The 20,161-nt window shown below is 38.5% G+C and overlaps 1 protein-coding gene across 1 annotated transcript in view; it reads right to left on the bottom strand.

Moving 5' to 3' along the window:
• SGCZ (sarcoglycan zeta) overlaps positions 1 to 20,161 on the bottom strand; it is a 329,915-nt gene that overhangs the window by 52,409 nt on the left and 257,345 nt on the right. Inside the window, exon 5 of the mRNA XM_070757645.1 lies at positions 8,083 to 8,205. Coding sequence (XP_070613746.1) covers positions 8,083 to 8,205 — 123 coding nt within the window. The remainder of the gene's footprint in view (positions 1 to 8,082; positions 8,206 to 20,161) is intronic.

Here is a 20,161-nt window from a genome sequence, read left to right as displayed (position 1 = left end):
TGCTTCTTGTTTACATTCTAAATGCAAAAATAAAACAAAATAAAACCCAGATGTATGTGCTGGCCTGCTGATTTTTGACTCACACAAGAGGCTCTGGGAGGGAGTTTTTGTCTTCAAGGGAGCCTCCGGGGGGATAAATGCACAGAAGCAAGAAAATCCAGAAATCGCGCACATGTTTTCATGCGAGATTCGGCTTCTGTGCATGTGCATTTTTGGCAATGCTGTTACAGTGAGCTCTGGCACTTAGATAATTGAGATGAGTATTCCAAGGTCCTTGACAGAGTGAGGGTCATCTACAAGGTCATATCTGCCCAGATTGAATTATGTGTTCTGATTTTTTGGGCCAATGTGTAAGGCAGAACATTTATTGGTTGAGATTTGGAGTTGCCAATTGTTTGACCATTCTGACAGATAGTGAAGGACTTTTTGCAAGGTAGTAGCTTTGTTGTTGGTGTTGAATAGTTTTACATCATCAGCGAAGAGAACACAGTCACTTTAAATATGATTGCAAAGGTTGTTTTTGTAAAATATAAAGAGCTTGGGTCCTAAAACACTTCCTTGGGGGACACGGTTGTTAACAGGCACAGGGTGCAATTATTTATATATTTATTTATTCAATTTATTTATTTACGTTTTAAATTAATAAATAAGTCATTTTTCTTGTGTTCTCTCCTTCACAGTCCTTAAATAAAAGCATGACAAGTAAATTGAACATTTTATTTATTTATTTATTCATTCATTCATTCATTCATTCATTCATTCATTTTGTCCAATACACAATAATACACAATGAAGGTTATAGAGGATATAGTAGAGAAGAAATACGAGATATATGAGAACTATGAGATATACGAGAAAATACGAGTCCTCGGAGAGGGGCGGCATACAAATCCAATTAAATAAATAAATAAAATAAATATAGGAGAGACTATAGGACAGGGGACGGAAGGCACTCTAGTGCGCTTATGTACGCCCCTTACTGACCTCTTAGGAATCTGGAGAGGTCAACCGTGGATAGTCTAAGGGTAAAATGTTGGGGGTTAGGGGATGATACTACAGAGTCCAGTAATGAGTTCCATGCTTCGACAACCCGATTACTAAAGTCATATTTTTTACAGTCAGGTTTGGAGCGGTTAATATTAAGCTTGAATCTGTTGTGTGCTCTTGTGTTGTTGTGGTTGAAGCTGAAGTAGTCTTTGACAGGCAGGACATTGCAGCATACAATCTTGTGGGCAATACTTAGATCATGTTTAAGGCGTCATAGTTTTAAGCTTTCAAGACCCAGGATTGTAAGTCTAGTTTCGTAGAGTATTCTGTTTCGAGTGGAGGAGTGAAGGGCTCTTCTTGTGAAGTATCTTTGAACATTTTCAAGGTGTTAATATCTGAGATGTGATATGCGTTCCAAACAGATGAGCTGTATTCTAGGATGGGTCTGGCTAAAGTTTTGTAAACTCTGGTAAGTAGTGTGAGAGTAACGTAGGATTAGATTAACAACTCTTGAGGCCTTCTTAGCAATGTTGTTGCAGTGGGCTTTGGCACTTAGATCTTTAGTTATTAGTATTCCGAGGTCCTTGACCGAGTGTAGATTATCTGTGATAATTTGTTTATTAAGTTCGTATTTGAAGTTCTGATTATTTTTGCTGATGTGTAGGACAGAGCATTTGCTGGTTGAGATTTGGAGTTGCCATCTGAATAATATTTAATGTATATGATATAAGTACACATTTACAGTATATTTTCTGGATTTAAAACTAGTTTTACTTAAGACAGTAAAAATGTTGTTGGTTCAGAACTGCCAGGATTCTCCTATACATCTGATTTGATATGTTCATCACTGTTGAATAAAGTTGTTTTGTTTATTCAACTCAATAAAAGTGAGATATGCATGAGAAAGCCACCAGTTCTAGAACACATTTCCTGTGACAGAAGTCCTTTTGGGACATTACACCATATCCTGCTTCTATGCTGCTTGGACATTACACTGCATGTTCAGAATAGATAATACTTAAGAATAATGCTATTTAAGAAAGGACTATACATATTTATAGCATTAAGAAAATAGATCCATTGTTTTACATTTACATTTGATACTTTTTAAAAGAATAATTGGTTTAATCATTTAGAAATAGAAAAACATTGAAAAATTGCATTTCAATTGTCAGAGGGACACTTTTAGGATAATTAATCCATACTTAACTACACCATGCTCAACAATCTTCTAATTGGTAACAATAGAACATACAAATTACTTTTTACTTCAGATAAATAACTGGATTAATTTATTCTCACGGACTATAATACTACGAGTGCAGTGAAGAATTGATGCAAGAGAGAATGATTTAAGCTTCCCAGTCCCACCTAGCAATTATCCATCAACCCATTTTTGTCATCCTATATAGGAATATTATATGGGAAATGCAACAATCTGCTAAAAGATTGCTACAGGAAAAAAGGATTTGTGTGAACATACGTGCATGCAAAAGAATTAGGGGAATGGATAGTTTGATATGCAGATAAAGATACCCAAGCCTACATTTAAAGTATGTCCCACCCTGAACAAGCAACTAGTGTGAACTGAAGTCTCCATTCCTGGTCTCTAGCAATACATTTGCTAATCTACTGATATATTGAAAGAAAGTGTAAAAAATGTAAAATTTTCTAGCCCCTGTATGACATGTATATGTATATATATATAGAATGCAGCTGCGAGAGCAGTCATGGGCTTACCTAGGTACGCCCATGTTTCACCATCACTCCGCAGTCTGCATTGGCTGCCGATCAATTTCCGGTCACAATTCAAAGTGTTGGTTATGACCTTTAAAGCCCTTCATGGCATCGGACCAGAATATCTCCGAGACCGCCTCCTGCCGCACGAATCCCAGCGACCGATTAGGTCCCACAGAGTGGGCCTTCTCCGGGTCCCATCAACTAAACAATGCCGGTTGGCGGGTCCCAGGGGAAGAGCCTTCTCTGTGGCGGTGCCGGCTCTCTGCAACCAACTCCCCCCGGAGATTAGAACTGCCCCTACTCTTCCTGCCTTCCGAAAACTCCTTAAGACTCACCTTTGCCGTCAGGCATGGGGAAACTAAACATCTCCCCTGGGCATGTTAATTTATACATGGTATGCTTGTGTGTGTGTTTGCTATTACATGGGGTTTTTCTTAAATCGTTAAATATTTTAATTAATTGGATTGTTGTGACTGTTTTTACTTGTTGTGAGCCGCCCCGGATCTTCGGAGAGGGGCGGCATACAAGTCCAACTAATAAATAAATAATAAATAAATATGTGACATATATATTTGAAATTTTGCCTCTTGTGAGATGGAGAATTTCTATCCAATCAAATGGGGTCCATTCTTGCAAGAATGTTAAAGAAATAAACTTCTATTTTATTATTCTTTTGGATGCCTGTCGAATTATATTGTTGGGCTTATCTCACACCCAGCATTATTGTATGTTCTAGTAGAGCTCTTGGAATTTGCAAAAAGCATCTGAAGACCTCTCAGAAGATGAGAAACCATCCAAATGGGCCTTTATGTGTTTTGCACTGAGGGGAGGCTTCCATCTACCCACTCTTCCATAAAGCCCAGATAGGTGGATCATCTATCAGCATGACCAAATCAGTTTCACTGCTGTAGCTGGGCCTGAACCCAGACTGCTGAGGACCCAGCTTCATCCAAGGACCATTGACCGTTTTGCTCTAAAACTGACATATTCCTGGTGAAAACATTGCTTGCAATTGTATTTTATCTTAATAGTACAGTATTTAATTGCTGTCTTATTTTGGATACTGGAGAACAATATTTAGAAGACATGATCATGTGTGGCTGCTTCCACTAGAGATGGAAGACGAAACTAAGATGCTTAGTCCAAGTTAGGGAAGAAGAGCAACGCTCTCTACATGGGGCTACCTTTGAAGAGTGTTTGGAAACTTCAGATCATGCAGAATGCAGCCGCGCGAGCTACCATGGGCCTCTCTAGGTACGCCCATGTTTCATCAACATTCCGTGGCTTGCACTGGCTGCCGATCAGTTTCTGGTCACAATTCAAAGTGTTGGTTATGACCTATAAAGCCCTAAATGGCATCGGACCAGAATATCTATGGGACCGGCTTCTGCCGCCTGAATCCCTGTGGCCGATTAGGTTCCATAGAGTTGGGCTTCTCTGGGTCCCATCGACTAAACAATGTCGCCTGGCAGGACCTAGGGGAAGAGCCTTCTCTGTGGCGGCCCCAGCCCTCTGGAATCAACTCCTCTCAAAGATTTGAATTGCCCCCACCCTCCCCGTCTTCTACAAGATGTTAAATAGACTCACCTATGCCGCCAGGCATGGGAAGATTAACTCCCCCCTCTCTTCTGATTATAGCACTTGAGAATGGTATGACTGTTGCATTGATTGTTTTTAATATTAAGGGGTTTTAATTCTACTTTTATTAATTGGATTTGTATTATTGTTTACAGTATTTATTGTTGTTGTGAGCCACCCCAAGTCTTTGGAGAGGGGCGGCATACAAATCTAATAAATTAAATTAAATTAATCCCACTGAGGAAGAAATCAGACTGAAAAACTTTGTTCTTATCTTGTGTTAGTATTATCAAAATAGTCGGACAGCATTTCTTTTGCAATGCACAAGCGCATCTTCTTTGACAGTTAAGGTATAAAAAAGGTAGCTCTTTTGTTCTTAGATTTGGGAGCAAAATCTTTCTAATCATGTTGCCTAGCTTAAGTGTCTTAGAATATATTGAAACTAGGCTATATAACTAAAAGTTCTTCTCCCGTTGACGTTAAATGATCATTCTTAATTGCTTAGAATTTTTAATGAAAGGCAAGATATTAAAATGATAATATGTAAGTCAATTTGCAGTCTGATGAAGATGGATTAGCTTCAAAGATTGTGACATAACTAAAATAGGAAAATCTTCTTTTAAATATGTAGAAGCCAAGCTGCTTAAGGATATATAGGCAACAGAAAATAAGCAGGGTTTTTTTCAGGGGATCCCACATAGGATTGCAGCTGTTGGATGTTGGCCTCCATTTTCTATAATGTGGCAGCTCTCTAGTGGTCATCAAGGGTTGACCCATGTCATGTAGCCTTGGGGTTACAAAAGAATGAATTATGATTGCAAGGTATAACTAGAACACTGCCAAAAGGCATTATATTCCCCAAACCAAAAAGACAGATAGAACTGTCTTTGTACTTGCCCTTGAGTACTGACCTCAAATTACGTTACATATCCATGTCTTGCATCAGTTCATCTATAATATGTCCTGTGGCATGACATTCTGTCAAAAATGTCAGTGTTTTTTTAAAAAAAGACTTCCATCTCTTTAGATACACATTTTATATGCTTATAATACAGAAAAACATACAATAGTTATTTAGTTAGACCAGGCCTCACAGGTTGGCTGCTTGGATTTTATTAATGTTCAATCTTAATTTCTTTAATGAAAAGAAAAATAAATATTTAATATTTATTAAATATTAATATTTAATATCTAAACATGTATGCTTCATTTTATTGTAAATCAATCTAATCTTTTAATACTTTATCCTAGGTGGTATTATAATTAATTGTATTCTTCCCCTGCACTAGTCCTGTAGAAATATTTTACAGCTACTATGAGAAGTCCTCAACACAATTTCCTAAAAAGACCAACAGACTATCCCATGCAGAAAGAGTTTGCAGATATATTAGAATTTGAAGCATTATGTGGGAACCTGAATTGAGCAATGATCAGTGGAGATTTTGATCTTCCAAAAGATACAATTATGGTCCTATTAAATCCTCTACTTTGAGTATGAGGCTTAATATCCATGTCTCAATCATGGAACTCTGATGATGATCAGCTGGGTAAGGAACTATCATAGCAAAAGGCATCCAATCAGCTTCAGCAGAAAAAAAATGTACAACATCTGTACTATCAAATTGATGATATCAATGAATTCAAAATAGTATGACTGAACAAATACCCTTTCATTAGAAATAATTTAAAATTACGAGAGTAAATGATTCCTGAAATTCAGTAGTTCTGACTTTACCAATTGAAAATGCTCCTTCATTAATAATCTTAGTACTATAACTATATTAGTCTTAAATCATAGATAAATTAAAGCTGACATTCAAAGGACATTATATAGTTGCAGTGATGGGCTCTTATGGGAACGGCCAGGAACGCAGTTCCGGTAGCAAAATTTGGAGCTCCACCCCAGAGCACCCAATTTGCACTGAAAGATGTTGAAACAAAATGCATAAGCCATGCCCACAGTGTGGTAGTAAACATTTTGTTAGCCCATCACTGTATAGTTTGTCACGGGGAGGAAGAAAAATTATTAAAGTCTGTTAGGACCTTAACCCCGCGGAGGTCGATGGATAGAAGCCTCAATCATTTTTAAACAAAATATATTTATTTTAAAAACAGAAATAAATAAAAGACTATCTCGAGGGACAGCAATACATATGCATCTTACATCATGGAGGTTAGGAAAAAGAAGAGGGAAGAAAGAAGAAGTGAGGTTGGCAGGATATTGCGACATAAGAGGAGGATCCAATAAGGCACACTAGTTAACTGTTTCATTACTATATGTCTCTGAGGGGCTGTCAATATACAGCGCGACATAGTTGTCTATATAATCGCAACTTTTATGATGCCAAAAGGCAGTATCTAAGTTAACTTTTAATGGCTAAAAGAACAAGAAATGAAAATTGTAACTTGAAGGATAAAATTGCACTCCTACAATAGAAGAAAATTACAGTTCTTAATTCAGAATCATGAAATGATGGATTTAGAGACAAGTCATTGCAAGATACTAAGATGTCTGACTGCCTTTGCAGTGTTTATTGCTTTTTAATACTGTTTTCCAAGCAGCAAAGGGTAGAAGAAAGTAACAGCATTTTTATTGGTGAATTCTCCTCCTTAAGAACATCCTGTTGATACAACATAGATGAGTTCACGTTCCAGCCAGGGATTCTGTCCTATTATCCTTTTTATCACTTCTTTATACTTTGTTATGTTAACACAAACTATAATTCTATAATTGTTTGACAAATGTAATAAATAAGTAAATCAATCAATCAATCAATCAATCATCCTGGCTATGTAAGCTGGGTGAGATCATGTAGACATGAGAGGCCCGTTTGAGGTAGGCAGTTTGCTGCACACAACCTCCACATGGCCTCCATCTCTACAATGACATACAGTGGTACCTCTACCTAAAAAGGCCACTACTTACAAACTTTTCTAGATAAGAACCGAGTGTTCAAAACTTTTCTGCCTCTTCTCATCATTTTCTACTTACAAACCCGAGCCTCTGAAACAGGAACCGGAAAAGGCGGGGAGAAGCCTCCATGGGGCCTCTCTAGGAATCTCCTGGGAGGAAACAGGGCCAGAAAAGGCGGGGAGAAGCCTCCATGGGGCCTCTCTAGGAATCTCCTGGGAGGAAACAGGAACCGGAAAAGGCGGGGAGAAGCCTCCATGGGGCCTCTCTAGGAATCTCCTGGGAGGAAACAGGGCCAGAAAAGGCGGGGAGAAGCCTCCATGGGGCCTCTCTAGGAATCTCCTGGGAGGAAACAGGGCCTCCACCTTCCCTGTGGTTTCCCCAATTGCACACATTATTTGTTTTTACATTGATTCCTGTGGGAAAAATTGTTTCTTCTTGCAAACCTTTCTATTAAGAAACTGGTCACAAATGAATTAAGTTTGTAAGTAGAGGTACCACTGTATATATATATTGGTACAAATCTTGAATGCATTAATGATGGACAGCATTCACCTTCTTTCTAAAAGATTCCACAGATGTATAGAACTTGCATGCAATGTATGGTGTGTATGTGTGTGTGCATGTATATATGACTACACTTATAAATATCTGTATATACTGTATGTACATACAGATGTGTGCATGTGTGTGTAAATATGTGTATGCACACACACAAATATATGTATGTTTGTTTTTATACATACATATACATAAAATGTATGTGTATATACACACTCAAATACATACATTATAAATTCAACTTCCCATTTTTCACCCCAAAAGTGAAATGCATTCAGGGTTAGCAACCCACTCTTACTACCTACCGGTGACTTTCAATCTGTCTGCTCCAATGATAATCTCTTCTTCATCAGCAGAAAAAAGCACTCTACCATCTTCACTTGAGCTAACTTCAAATCTTTTACACTGGGCTTCTACACTTTCAGCACCTAAAAGAGAGAAAACAGATCTTTAGCACATTCTCATAATTTCCCCCCAATATTCCTTTTAGGTTCAGATTGGGAGCAGGGGACTTACATTAATTCTCTATCTTTTATAATATCTTTTACAGACTGTGCATGCTGGGAATTACCTTGTATATGATCTTCCAGGGATAAACAAACCCATTGTTCGATATATGTGACCTAGCTATATGTCATACCAATTTATTTATTACAGGTTTTATACCTGCTTCAAACACCAAAAAATATTTTTACATGAAATTTTCATCCACAGGTGTAACACAGGATTATTGCACCACAAAAATATGTATAATAAACAACTTGTAAAACATTAGCACAGTATAAAGGGTTTTTTTCTGGTAAACTTAAGAGCTGTAGTAATATTATTTTACTAATATTAATAAATTATCAAATGTACTCTTCTTTAAAAAAGTTTTATTTATGATTTTCAAATACATTAAAAAGAAAGAAACATCTCAATAATCTTTTGTAGATCACTTCCCATTTTAAATACATTTTGTGAGTTATCGTAACTTCACTGTAAGGTATAATCACTTCAATCTGAGATAGAAACAACAGAAAAGTAGATGGGTTTATAGATGTGTAGATATATATATAGTATACAGTAAACTAAATAAGAAAGAGTTATTCATGAATATAAGTATCAGTAAATTTGAACTTTTCTAATTGCATTTCTTTTCGTCATACATTCCAAATCCTCAGTTAATCTGATATTTGATGTTATTCTATTTTATATCTATTTTGGATCCATTTGTACCATTTTCCCCATAATTTGTTGGTTTCATTGTCTTTTGTTCCCTTAATGTCCCTCGTCATCTCATCCATCTCAGCACATCTATATATTTTTTCAATGATTTGACTTTCTGATGGGATATTTTGCTTTTTCCAAGTTTGGACATTAATTATGCTAGTTGCCGTAATTATATGTGTCACTAGATATAATATTTGTTTAGGGTATTTTTTGTTCCAAATTCCAAGTAAAAAACATCCAATATCAAAGGGGCAGAGAGGCATAGTCTTTTATTTGAAATAGCCAGCGGTTTTTTAAAAAATCACTTGACCAATTTAGAAAGTGGGTTTTGTTGTGGAAGGGTTGGGGCAAATATGGCTATCAATTGGGCTTTAAATAGTTGAGGAAGGATAAAAGATATTTTTTCATCAACTTTTAAAGAAATAAAGTATACCATCTGGTTTGCTCCTATGAGCTTTTAAATTGGAAAAAATATCCAGTTTTGGAAATTAGGCTACCAAATCCTACATACCTAATAAAATCCATCTAAGGCCACATTTGCCAGGTGAATTCATGTAGTTGAGGACAAGGATAAGAGTTCTAGTCATTTTGATTTATTGAAGGCATTTCTTTTTGGATTTCTTTGTACAATGGTTGTAGCCAAGATTAAAGCTTTAATAAATTGAAACAAGTGAAAAAGAGAAAAAAGTAAAGTTTTATTTGCACAAAGCAAGTAAATGTTTTATTGGCACAAAGCTATCTGGGTGACCTTGGCCATTCACTTTCAGCCTTACGACTGAAGCTATGGCAAGCTACTTGTGAAAAACCTTGCTAAAAAAATTGTACAGGCATTCTCTGAGAATCAGTCACAATTTAAGTTTTAAAAAGTGTTAAGGTTTCCCTCCCCACACCCTAAGCGAATATCATCAAGGATAATGCAAAGAATAGCAACACAATGAAGAATGTTATTAGAGTAGTGCTCTTCTCTCCATGTTGTCTGTTGGAGACCATGATTTCTGGTGCACCATCTTCTGTTCATCATTTAAAAATAACTGTATTGACTGCTTTTAGGCAACATGGCCATCTTTCAGCTGTGGAAAGGGGGGCGTTTGCCCAGGTTCGCCTGGTGCACCAGTTGCGGCCCTACCTGGACCGGGAGTCACTGCTCACAGTCACTCATGCCGTCATCACCTTCAGGTTCGACTACTGTAACGCTCTCTACATGGGGCTATCTTTGAAGAGTGTTCGGAAACTTCAGATTGTGCAAAATGCAGCTGCGAGAGCAATCATGGGCTTCCCCAGGTATGCCCAAGTCACACCAACACTCCGCAGTCTGCATTGGTTGCTGATCAGTTTCCGGTCAAAATTCAAAGTGTTGGTTATGACCTATAAAGCCCTTCATGGCATCGGACCAGAATATCTCCGAGACTGCCTTCAGCCACATGAATCCCAGCAACTGGTTAGGTCCCACAGAGTTGGCCTTCTCCAGGTCCCATTGACGAAATAATGTTGTCTGGCGGGACCCAGGGGAAGAGCCTTCTCTGTGGCGGCCCCGACCCTCTGGAACCAACTCAGCCCAGAGATTAGGATTGCCCCCACCCTCCTTGCCTTTTGCAAACTCCTTAAAACCCACCTCTGCCATCAGGCATGGAGAAATTGATTCCCCTGGGCCGTTTCCGCTTTACATATGGTTTTTATGAGACGTATGATTGTTTTTTTATATTAAGGGTTTTAAATTGTTTTTAACTATTGGATTTGTATTGTTCTGTTGTTGTGAGCCACTCCGAGTCTCCGGAGAGGGGTGGAAAACAAAACAAAACAAAACAATCAAATAAAAAAAATGTTGTATCCTTGCATCCGTTGAAGATAAGCCATAAGCTATAGATAAGCTATAGAATCCATGCAGATATCGGCGAGAGACTGGCAGAGCCAGAGCGAGAGTCAAGTGGGAAATTAATGTATTTGGGAAAATAATCTCATTCAGTGAATTAAAAGATATCAATTTTTGTCTACAGTGTTCCCTCGATTTTCGCGGGTTCGAACTTCGCGGAAAGTCTATACCACGGTTTTTCAAAAATATTAATTAAAAAATACTTTGCGGGTTTTCCCCCTATACCACGGTTTTTCCCACCCGATGACATCATATGTCATCGCCAAACTTTTCTCTGCCTTTAATAAATATTTTTTAAAATAAACTTTAATAAATAAACATGGTGAGTAATAATCTGAATGGTTGCTAAGGGAATGGAAAATTGCAATTTAGGGGTTTAAAGTGTTAAGGGAAGGTTTGTGATACTTTTCATAGCCAAAAATAGTGTATTTACTTCCGCATCTCTTTGCGGAAATTCGACTTTCGCGGGCGGTCTCGGAACGCATCCCCCGCGAAAAGCGAGGGAACACTGTATTACTATGTGTGTGCAGGTGCTAAATAGGACTTCAAGTGGTCCCAAAGAGGATCCTGCATTGATTTTATCTTGATAAGACAAAAACATTTTTGCCTCTTTAAAATAACTTTATTATAGTTCATTAACTATAATCTGGGATAGTGCTTTGTCTATGGCATTCGGAAATGGGAATACAGTGGTACCTCAAGATACGAACCCCTTGTCTTACAAGCAACTCGTGATACGAACCCGGGGTTCAGAAAAATTTTGCCTCTTCTTACGAACTTTTTTCGAGTTACGAACCGGCGTTCGGAGACTGCTCGGAAGCCGCGCGGCTGTTTTAAAAGGTGACAGCCAGGCGGCGGGGCTTCCCAGAAGCCTCCCAAACACCGGTTCATAACTCGAACAAAGTTAGTAAGAAGAGGCAAAATTTTTGGTTCGGGGTTCGGGGGGGTGCTGGGAAGCCTCCCAGGCCGGCTGTGACCTTTTAAAACAGCCGCGCCCCTTCCCAGCTGTATCCCGAAGCCGAACGCGGAAGTTCGGCTTTAGCATTCGGCTTCAGGAGACAGCTGGGAAGCGGCACGGCTGTTTTAAAAGGTTGCAGCCGGCCTGGGGGGCTTCCCAGCACCCCCGAACCCCGAACCCGGGTTCAGGGGGGTGCTGGCAAGCCCCCCAGGCCGGCTGCAATCTTTTAAAACAACCGCGCCGCTTCCCAGCTGTCTCCTGAAGCCGAACGCTAAAGCCGAACTTCCGCGTTCGGCTTCGGGAGACAGCTGAGAAGCGGCGCGGCTGTTTTAAAAGGTCGCAGCTGGCCTGGGGGGCTTGCCAGCACCCCCCCGAACCTGGGTTCGGGGTTCGGGATGGTGCTGGGAAGCCCCCCAGGCCGGCTGTCACCTTTTAAAACAGCCGCGCGGCTTCCCAGCAGTTGCCAAAAGCCGTTTTTTTGCGGGGGGTTTTTTGGTTGCACGGATTAATTGACTTTACATTGTTTCCAATGGGAAACAATGTTTCATCTTACGAACCTTTCGTCTTACGAACCTCCTCCTTGCACCAATTAAGTTCGTATCATGAGGTATTACTGTATAGAGATTATTTTTCCTTGTTGGAGAATGGACTACCACAAAGTCCTCTCAGTTCCATCTCTTGTTAGATAATATTTCACTTCACAATTGCAGTTAGAACTGGAGTCCTAGAAAAAGGAGTTTATTTGCAAATGAAGAAGAGATTGTGTATATCCTACGGCCAGTTTGATGTACTGGTCAAGAAGCCAGGAAATGGTGATTTCTAGCCCCACTTTAGGTATGAAAGCTGGCTGGCTGACTCTCGGACAGTGACTTTCCCTGGGATTGTTCACATTCTCTGGGGATATTATAGGGGGGAAATAGGAAGAGAAGGAGTAATATATATGTTAATTCCCCTTGGGTTATTTATAAAATAAAGGTGGGGTAAAATTCAAACTTACAAAGAAACCTGTGGAATATACACAAGTAAATCCGTGCATTCAATAATCAGCAGGAAAAAAAGATGCCACGGCATTTTTAATAAACACAAACCTGATGAAGAAAATGAAGTGACAGATCAATCAAAAAACAACTTTTCAAACTCTATGGCTTCAAATGCTTTACAAGCTAGCAAAACAAATCAACAGTAATATTGCACCAACTACTATCTCAAAAAAAAAATGACAAGAAAAAGGATGGCATGTGATTTTGAAATGTTTAGATTATCTCCTTAGACATTATTATCTGAAATGAGAAATATTTAAATTTGACACAATTTAATAGAATGAACATAAAAGAAATAGGAACTTTAAATCAAAAACAAAGTTGCAAAACTGAAAGTGAGTTACAAAAGGGGAAGTGAGAGCACACTAATCAAGAAACTGCAATTTCTATTTAAACATCAACAAATTTCTCTGTGGGATTAATGAGCTGAGAACTGTCAGGTAATTCCAAGTTTGAGGCATGTTAAACATGACTTGTCTCAGTGTCGGTTCAACATCACACAGACCAGCCTTTCCTAAAATTGTAGCCTATTTTCTAAAACAGAGATTGGTAACTTTGATACTATGGAACAAATTCAACCTGGAAGATTCTCCCTAGGCCTGCCAAATGTTGGCTAGATTCATTTCTTGACAATACAGTGTTCCCTCGATTTTCGCGGGTTCGAACTTCGCGGAACGTCTATACCACGGTTTTTCAAAAATATTAATTAAAAAATACTTTGCGGTTTCCCCCCCTCTACCATGGTTTTGCCCGCCCAATGACATCATATGTCATTGCCAAACTTTCATCTGCCTTTAAAAAACATTTTTTTAATAAACTTTAATAAATAAACATGATGAATAATAATCTAAATGGTTGCTAAGGGAATGGGAAATTGTAATTTAGGGGTTTAAAGTGTTAAGGGAAGGCTTGGGATACTGTTCATAGCCAAAAATAGTGTATTTACTTCCGTATCTCTACTTCGCGGAAATTCGACTTTCGCGGACGGTCTCAGAACGCATCCTCAGCGAAAACCGAGGGAACACTATACTTCTTTGTCACCCTCTAGTTCAGTGGTTTTCAATCTGCGGGTTGGGACCCATTTGGGTGTCAAACAATGGTTTCACAGGGGTCGCCTAAGACCATGGGAAAAGACAAATTTCCCATTATGTTAGGAACTAAAGCTCTTATTCTGGCACCTTGGAACATATTTTTACAATCCGAACAATCAGGCGTTTGCCATGGGGTTGTCCCTCTGATCTTCCTGCCAATCAGTTTAAAGCTCTGTTGGGAGAATTGGTGCTAGGCTTAAGGTTGGAGGTCACCACAATTTGAGGAACTGTATTAAGGCATCACAGCATTAGAAAGGTTGAGAACCACTGCTTAGTTTTACAGGAATAAAAAAGGAATTCATTTTTAAAATGCAGATAGTCAGGAAACAATCTGTAGGACTGAGGGAAGTTTTACCTCTCAATTCTAAAGTGTAACCATGTAAAGAAATGTATGTGCTGTTCGGTAACACTAGAGCGTGAAAAATCATTGACTTTATATTTCTGTTAATGCTTAGCAGATAATCCACTACAGAAAAGGATTTAGAAAATGTTCTTTTTATCTTGGTTCATTTCACGGAGTTTGGAATTATCTGGAACTCTATTTTCTCTTGCAGCAAGAAAAGCACCAGGTCATGCAAGATCCAGCTAAGAGGTTTGTGAAGACAGCAGGATCAATAATCATTACTTTTAATCTCTTCCTTTTTCTCCTCCTCCTCCTCCTCCTTTTCCACTCCTACCTTTCATCACTGAGTTCAAAGTGAATATTGACTTTATTCTTATGCCTAAACAAACATGATAGGTAAAGATATGTCAAGTCACTCAATAAATTATGACCATGCATGGACAGACTTGAATCTAGTCTCCTAGAAGTAAAGCCCACAATTTACTTGCTTCTCTCTAAGATCACTTTTCCCTTTTCTTTAAAAAATGAAACAGAAAAGAGGAGTTGATAAAGACTTCCCCAATTTCATAAAAGTTATGAATTTTGAGGATACTTTGTGAAAATAATTCCTACCAAAGAAGAGTTGGGGTTCCAACTCTTGTCCCTGGCTTTCTCATTCTGCCAAATTCAATCACTACATCCATTCATTCCAACCAAATCATCTGCATCCTCCTGCCTATACCCAAACACTCCCCCCAAGATAAAACATCAGTATTAAAAAAAACCCTGCAATGAGTTAATACCAAGGCATGTGAAGAAGCATGTATAGCAGCCACCAAAACCAGCCAGTTTGTCATTTCTCCTTGATGTCGGGAGAATTGATGGTATAACCAGAGTTTGTCCTTTCTCTTTAGTATCCCTGTTCCAGATGTGTTTATCTTGGGAAAAAGTGTTCCTCCTAAACCAGTCAAGGCTCACCCCAGAACTCCAGGCAGAAGATAAGTCCAGAAGAAGTAAAGGAGTGGCTGATCTAGCAGGTTTACTGAAACCCAAACTAAGGTCAGTAGTATAGTAGAGGTACCTAATGTTATTCCTGCAGCAATAATTGTAGCTGTTCCTATATTAGTCCCTCCTAGGATAAAACCTGTGATAGGCTTTGAGCTAAAAAGTCCAGTGCCAAAACCCACAGAAGGAGTAATTATAGTAGCAGCAGCTGTTGAATTCAGCATGCCAAAGTTAAGGCCTCCAGTTGAGCCGCCTCCTCCCCTGCCACTGTCTGCAGCAGCCACAGCAGTGGAAGCCAAAGTCCCGGGTCCGAAGGAGAAGTGATAGTGGCGGCGACAAGTCCTCAGCAACGGGGTCTTACACTTCACCCAAAGAAACAGGCCCGAGGGGACTCCTCACAACCAGGGCTTCAGCAGGCCTGACACAGCAGGGATGCTGGTAGCCCTGCTTACCCGTTAGATAAACCATTTTGTCATTGGAAGGTTTTAAGCATAAAACGTATCAGGAAAGACTTAATGAACTCAATCTGTAAAGTCTGGAGGACAGAAGCAAAAGGGGGGACATGATCGAAACATTTAAATATGTCAAAGGGTTAAATAAGGTTCAGGAGGGAAGTGTTTTTAATAGGAAAGTGAACACAAGAACAAGGGGACGCAATCTGAAGTTAGTTAGGGGAAAGATCAAAAGCAACATGAGATAATATTATTATACTGAAAGAGTAGTGGATCCTTGGAACAAACTTCCAGCAGACGTGGTTGGTAAATCCGCAGTAACTGAATTTAAACATGCCTGGGATAAACATATATCCATCCTAAGATAAAATACAAAAAATAGTATAAGGGCAGACTAGATGGATCATGAGGTCTTTTTCTGCTGTCAGTCTTCTATGTTTCTATTGTTTTGAACATTTGAATGTTGTTTTCAGTGTCCCAGGCTTCAGTTATTGTTTTCAGAGTTTGGACGTTGTTTTCTGTGTCTCAAACGTCTAGTGTTGGAGCTTCCACAATCTCGCTTAGTTGCTGGCATCCAGGTGCGGGCAGGTACTGGTTGTTGCTTCGCTTGGGTTTCCTCGCTCGCTCTAGCCCAGCGTCCCTTGTGTATTATTTCAGTCATTAAACTTTTGAGGTGAACAGGCCACCAACGTCGCAACGCACAAGACCGACTACTAAATTAGTGTGATTCTCTGTGGGGGCCCTGGCCCTCTGGAATCAGCTTCCTCCAGAGATTCGCACTGCCCCCACCCTCCAAACCTTCCGGAAGAGTTTTAAAACTCATCTTTGCTGCAAGGCCTGGGGTTCCTTAGATCTTTCCCCTTGACCAATAAATGCTTTAGTTTGATTGTTGAATGAATGATATTAATGTTTTTTTCTTTTTCTTTTTAATTAGAATTTTAAAGACTGTTTTTAATGTATTAATTGGATTGCTATTATTATTGTTTTTCTGTATATGCTGTGAGCCACCCCGAGTCTTCGGAGAGAGGCGGCATACAAATCCAACTAAATAAATAAATAAGTAAATAAGTAAGTAAATAAATAGACAAACAAACAAACAAACAAACAAACAAACTTTATGATGGATCCTTGCATTTATGATGTTCTATTCATTTGCTTGAAGTCCAACTCTCACCTTGGCTGCAGCATTGGAATGGAGGAGGAGGAGAGAGACTGGTGGTGGTGGCCTTCATTTTCTAATAAGTTTAATTTATATTTATTCAAATCCATCATCATTTTAATCTTTTTATTTTGTTCATCTCTCTGAAATTTCTTTTTGAACTCCTTATATTTCTCTTCTAATTTTTAAAATAATCTCCCAACTTTGTCTATTTCTTTCTGCAGAAATAGAGAGCCAGGGTTTGATCACAGAACCTCCGCTGCCATTTGGAGTAGTTTGGGGAGATTAAACACAATTATAACAATTATTATTTTTTTGAAAGCTTCAATTGAACATTTATTTACATTATGAAATACAGATTGTTCCTCACCTCTCAGTAAATACATTAATTCTGATAGTAATTGTTTTGTAAGTGTTTTATGGTGTCACCAAGCTTCCTTTTGAATTGATTTCCTAGTGCCTTCTCCATTTAGATCTACTGACTGCAAAACAAGGCTAAAAACAAAGCAATGGATAAGGGTTTTTAGAATAATTTACTTTATAGCTATTCATAATATTCTACTGTATATGTTAAATCCATAAACTTTCTCTATTTATTTATTTATTTATTTATTTATTTATTTATTTATGTGTGTGTGTGTGTGTGTGTGTGTGTTTGTTTGTTTGTTTATTTATTTATTGTTAGAGTTGAAAGGGACCATGAAGGCCATCGAGTTCAATGCCCTGCCCAAGCAGGAACCCTATAGTACACCAGTCAAGTGGCAGTTCAATTTTCTCTTAAAAATGTCCAGAGTGTTGGAGTTCACAACGTCCGCTGGTAGGTTGTTCCATTGGTTGATCGCTCTGACTGTCAGGAAGTTCCTCCTTATCTCCATGTTGAATCTCTCCTTGGTCAGCTTCCAGCTGTTGTTCCTCGTCCGGCCCTCTGGTGCCCTGAAGAATAAAGTGATCCCCTCCTCTCTGTGACATCCCCTCGTATACTTGTAGACTGCTATCATGTCCGCTCTGGCCCTCCTTTTCTCTTTTAAATGGAAGTCACTGAATGATCATGAGATGTTGCCAGATTCATCCCAAAAGTAACACAGAACAATTCAGTTAAAATTTAGTTCTTATTTGCTCACACCAATAGACAAAATCTTGCCCGATTCAACCTATGCTGCGTTCTCCCCAATGATGTGTCCTGGGAGATTCTAAGGAGTTGCTATCCTAAACCTCTTCCTCTTTGTATGATCCAGTTCCAGGCTGTGTTGTATCTTGTCTCATCGTCCGTCTTGCAATTGGTTCCCTCCTTCCCAGAAAACTGCATTTTTACATAGGCCATCCCCTCCCCTTTTGTAGATACAATCTATTACAGCTATGATTTGCACATAAAATCAGTCACTGTTCTCTGGATCCCTTTGAAATAATTTCAATTAAATTATTTATTTTTATTGATGTCACCAAAGAGCTAATGAGAAGAAGGCAACATATTTTCACTGAATACCCTACATAAATATTTTGAATTCCCTCCTGCACTTTGACAGTCTTTCAATAAAAGGTAATTGAACTGTGAAAATGTTATACAGTAGCTCTCTATTCACACTTATATGCCATTTGTTACCTTTTGATGGCGATGTGAGGTCAAGGACAATTCATAGATATTCAGTAAGGTAGAAAAAGTCTCAAACTGGGTTTCTGTACTGGGTCTTACGAATTTTACTCTACAAAGACCATTATGTTGCCTTTCCAAACAGACAAGAATCAAGCCTTTCAGCTATATTTGAACACTTTTACTGATAATTGCCAGATAAGGTAATAATATTTTCAGATAATGTAAGGGATGAACATGGACCCAACCAGTATTATAGATTATAGCTATACAAGGCATGTGTGGTATGGCTCAAAATGCAATTTAAACTTCAGAGAAAAAAGGCTTCAACTTAATAAGATGATTTACACAACAGTCTTTGTTTTGAAGTAGGGAGGGTGGGGGCAAAGCAGATATTGCTTTGTGATTTTACCTCAGATGGGGCTTTAATTAAATTTCATATGTGCACATTCATACTATTAGTGTATACCAATTTGCCTTCTCAGTGTAAACAACTGCTTCTTTAATGTCAAAGAGCTGCTACTGGAATTTAATCCACTGTTAAGTGTTTGTTTCAGAATATGACAGCATCCTGGCCTTCGTTTGGTAAAATGATTAACAAAGAATGGAAACAATTTCAAAGATTCACTGGAGTGGAAAAATAATAGTTTGGAAGCATAAAACATTGAATGTAAAAATATGATACTACAGGGGTGGAAAAGGTTTCTTCCTTAAAGTGTTAAGAGATGCTACCTTAGATTCAAATGACTGATATATAACACAGTCTTTTTAAAAAAATATTTTTTATTGATTTTTAACAATTTAACATCACACAACATAAAACAGTGCATAGTGAATTGTGCCCACCACCCCGACATACACACATTCCCCACCACCAAATTGGGGGTATTTCTTGTATAGTCCACTTAACCCAAGAGCAATATATCTGTTTACATATTATAGAGTGATTCCAATTTATTTCTTGTAGCTTGGTCTCGGATTCTGCTCGTCATATATCGTCTTACCTTGTCCCACCGTCCCATCAGCTGTCCCAACTCAGTTTCATTATCCAAATTTATCCTTTTTTCCATAATTTCAAATTGAATATGGTCCACCATGTACCTATACCAATTTTGCATTGTCCATTTTGTCGCATCCTTCCAACCCAGAACTATTACTGCCTGAGCGCTTTCTATTGCTGCTTTTTTTATTTCTCTAAATTCTCCCATCGCATTACTTTTTACTAGTACTGCCATTTCCTTAGTGATTGTCCATTGTATATTTAACATTCTATTGATATCCTCTTTCACTTTTTGCCAAAATTCCTGCACTATCGGGCATTCCCAAAACATATGCATAAACACTCCTTTGTCTTGACAACCATGCCAACAATTCCCCCTGACATTCTGCTGAAAATGTGCAAATTGAACGGGAGTGAAATACCACTTATGTAATATTTTCCTTCTCATTTCCCTGATTCTTGTATTTTTAATTTTCCTTATATCTTCTACTATATTTTCTATTTCTTGTACCTCTACTAATATCTCATTTTGCCACCATTTAGTCAATCCATCGATCGTGTCCCCGTCTGACTGCACTAGCAATTTGTATATATTAGTTGCTTGCGCCTTTATCCCCTCACTTTTTTCTCTTATTATTTTCTCTAACCCTGTCTCCTCCCTCCATAATGCTTCTTTATTCTCCCTTT

This window comes from Erythrolamprus reginae, chromosome 7, assembly GCF_031021105.1.
Source record: "Erythrolamprus reginae isolate rEryReg1 chromosome 7, rEryReg1.hap1, whole genome shotgun sequence".
Classification (NCBI taxonomy): Eukaryota; Metazoa; Chordata; class Lepidosauria; order Squamata; family Dipsadidae; genus Erythrolamprus; species Erythrolamprus reginae.
Note: the sequence above shows the minus strand (reverse complement) of the source record. Positions and strands in the feature narration are given on the sequence as shown.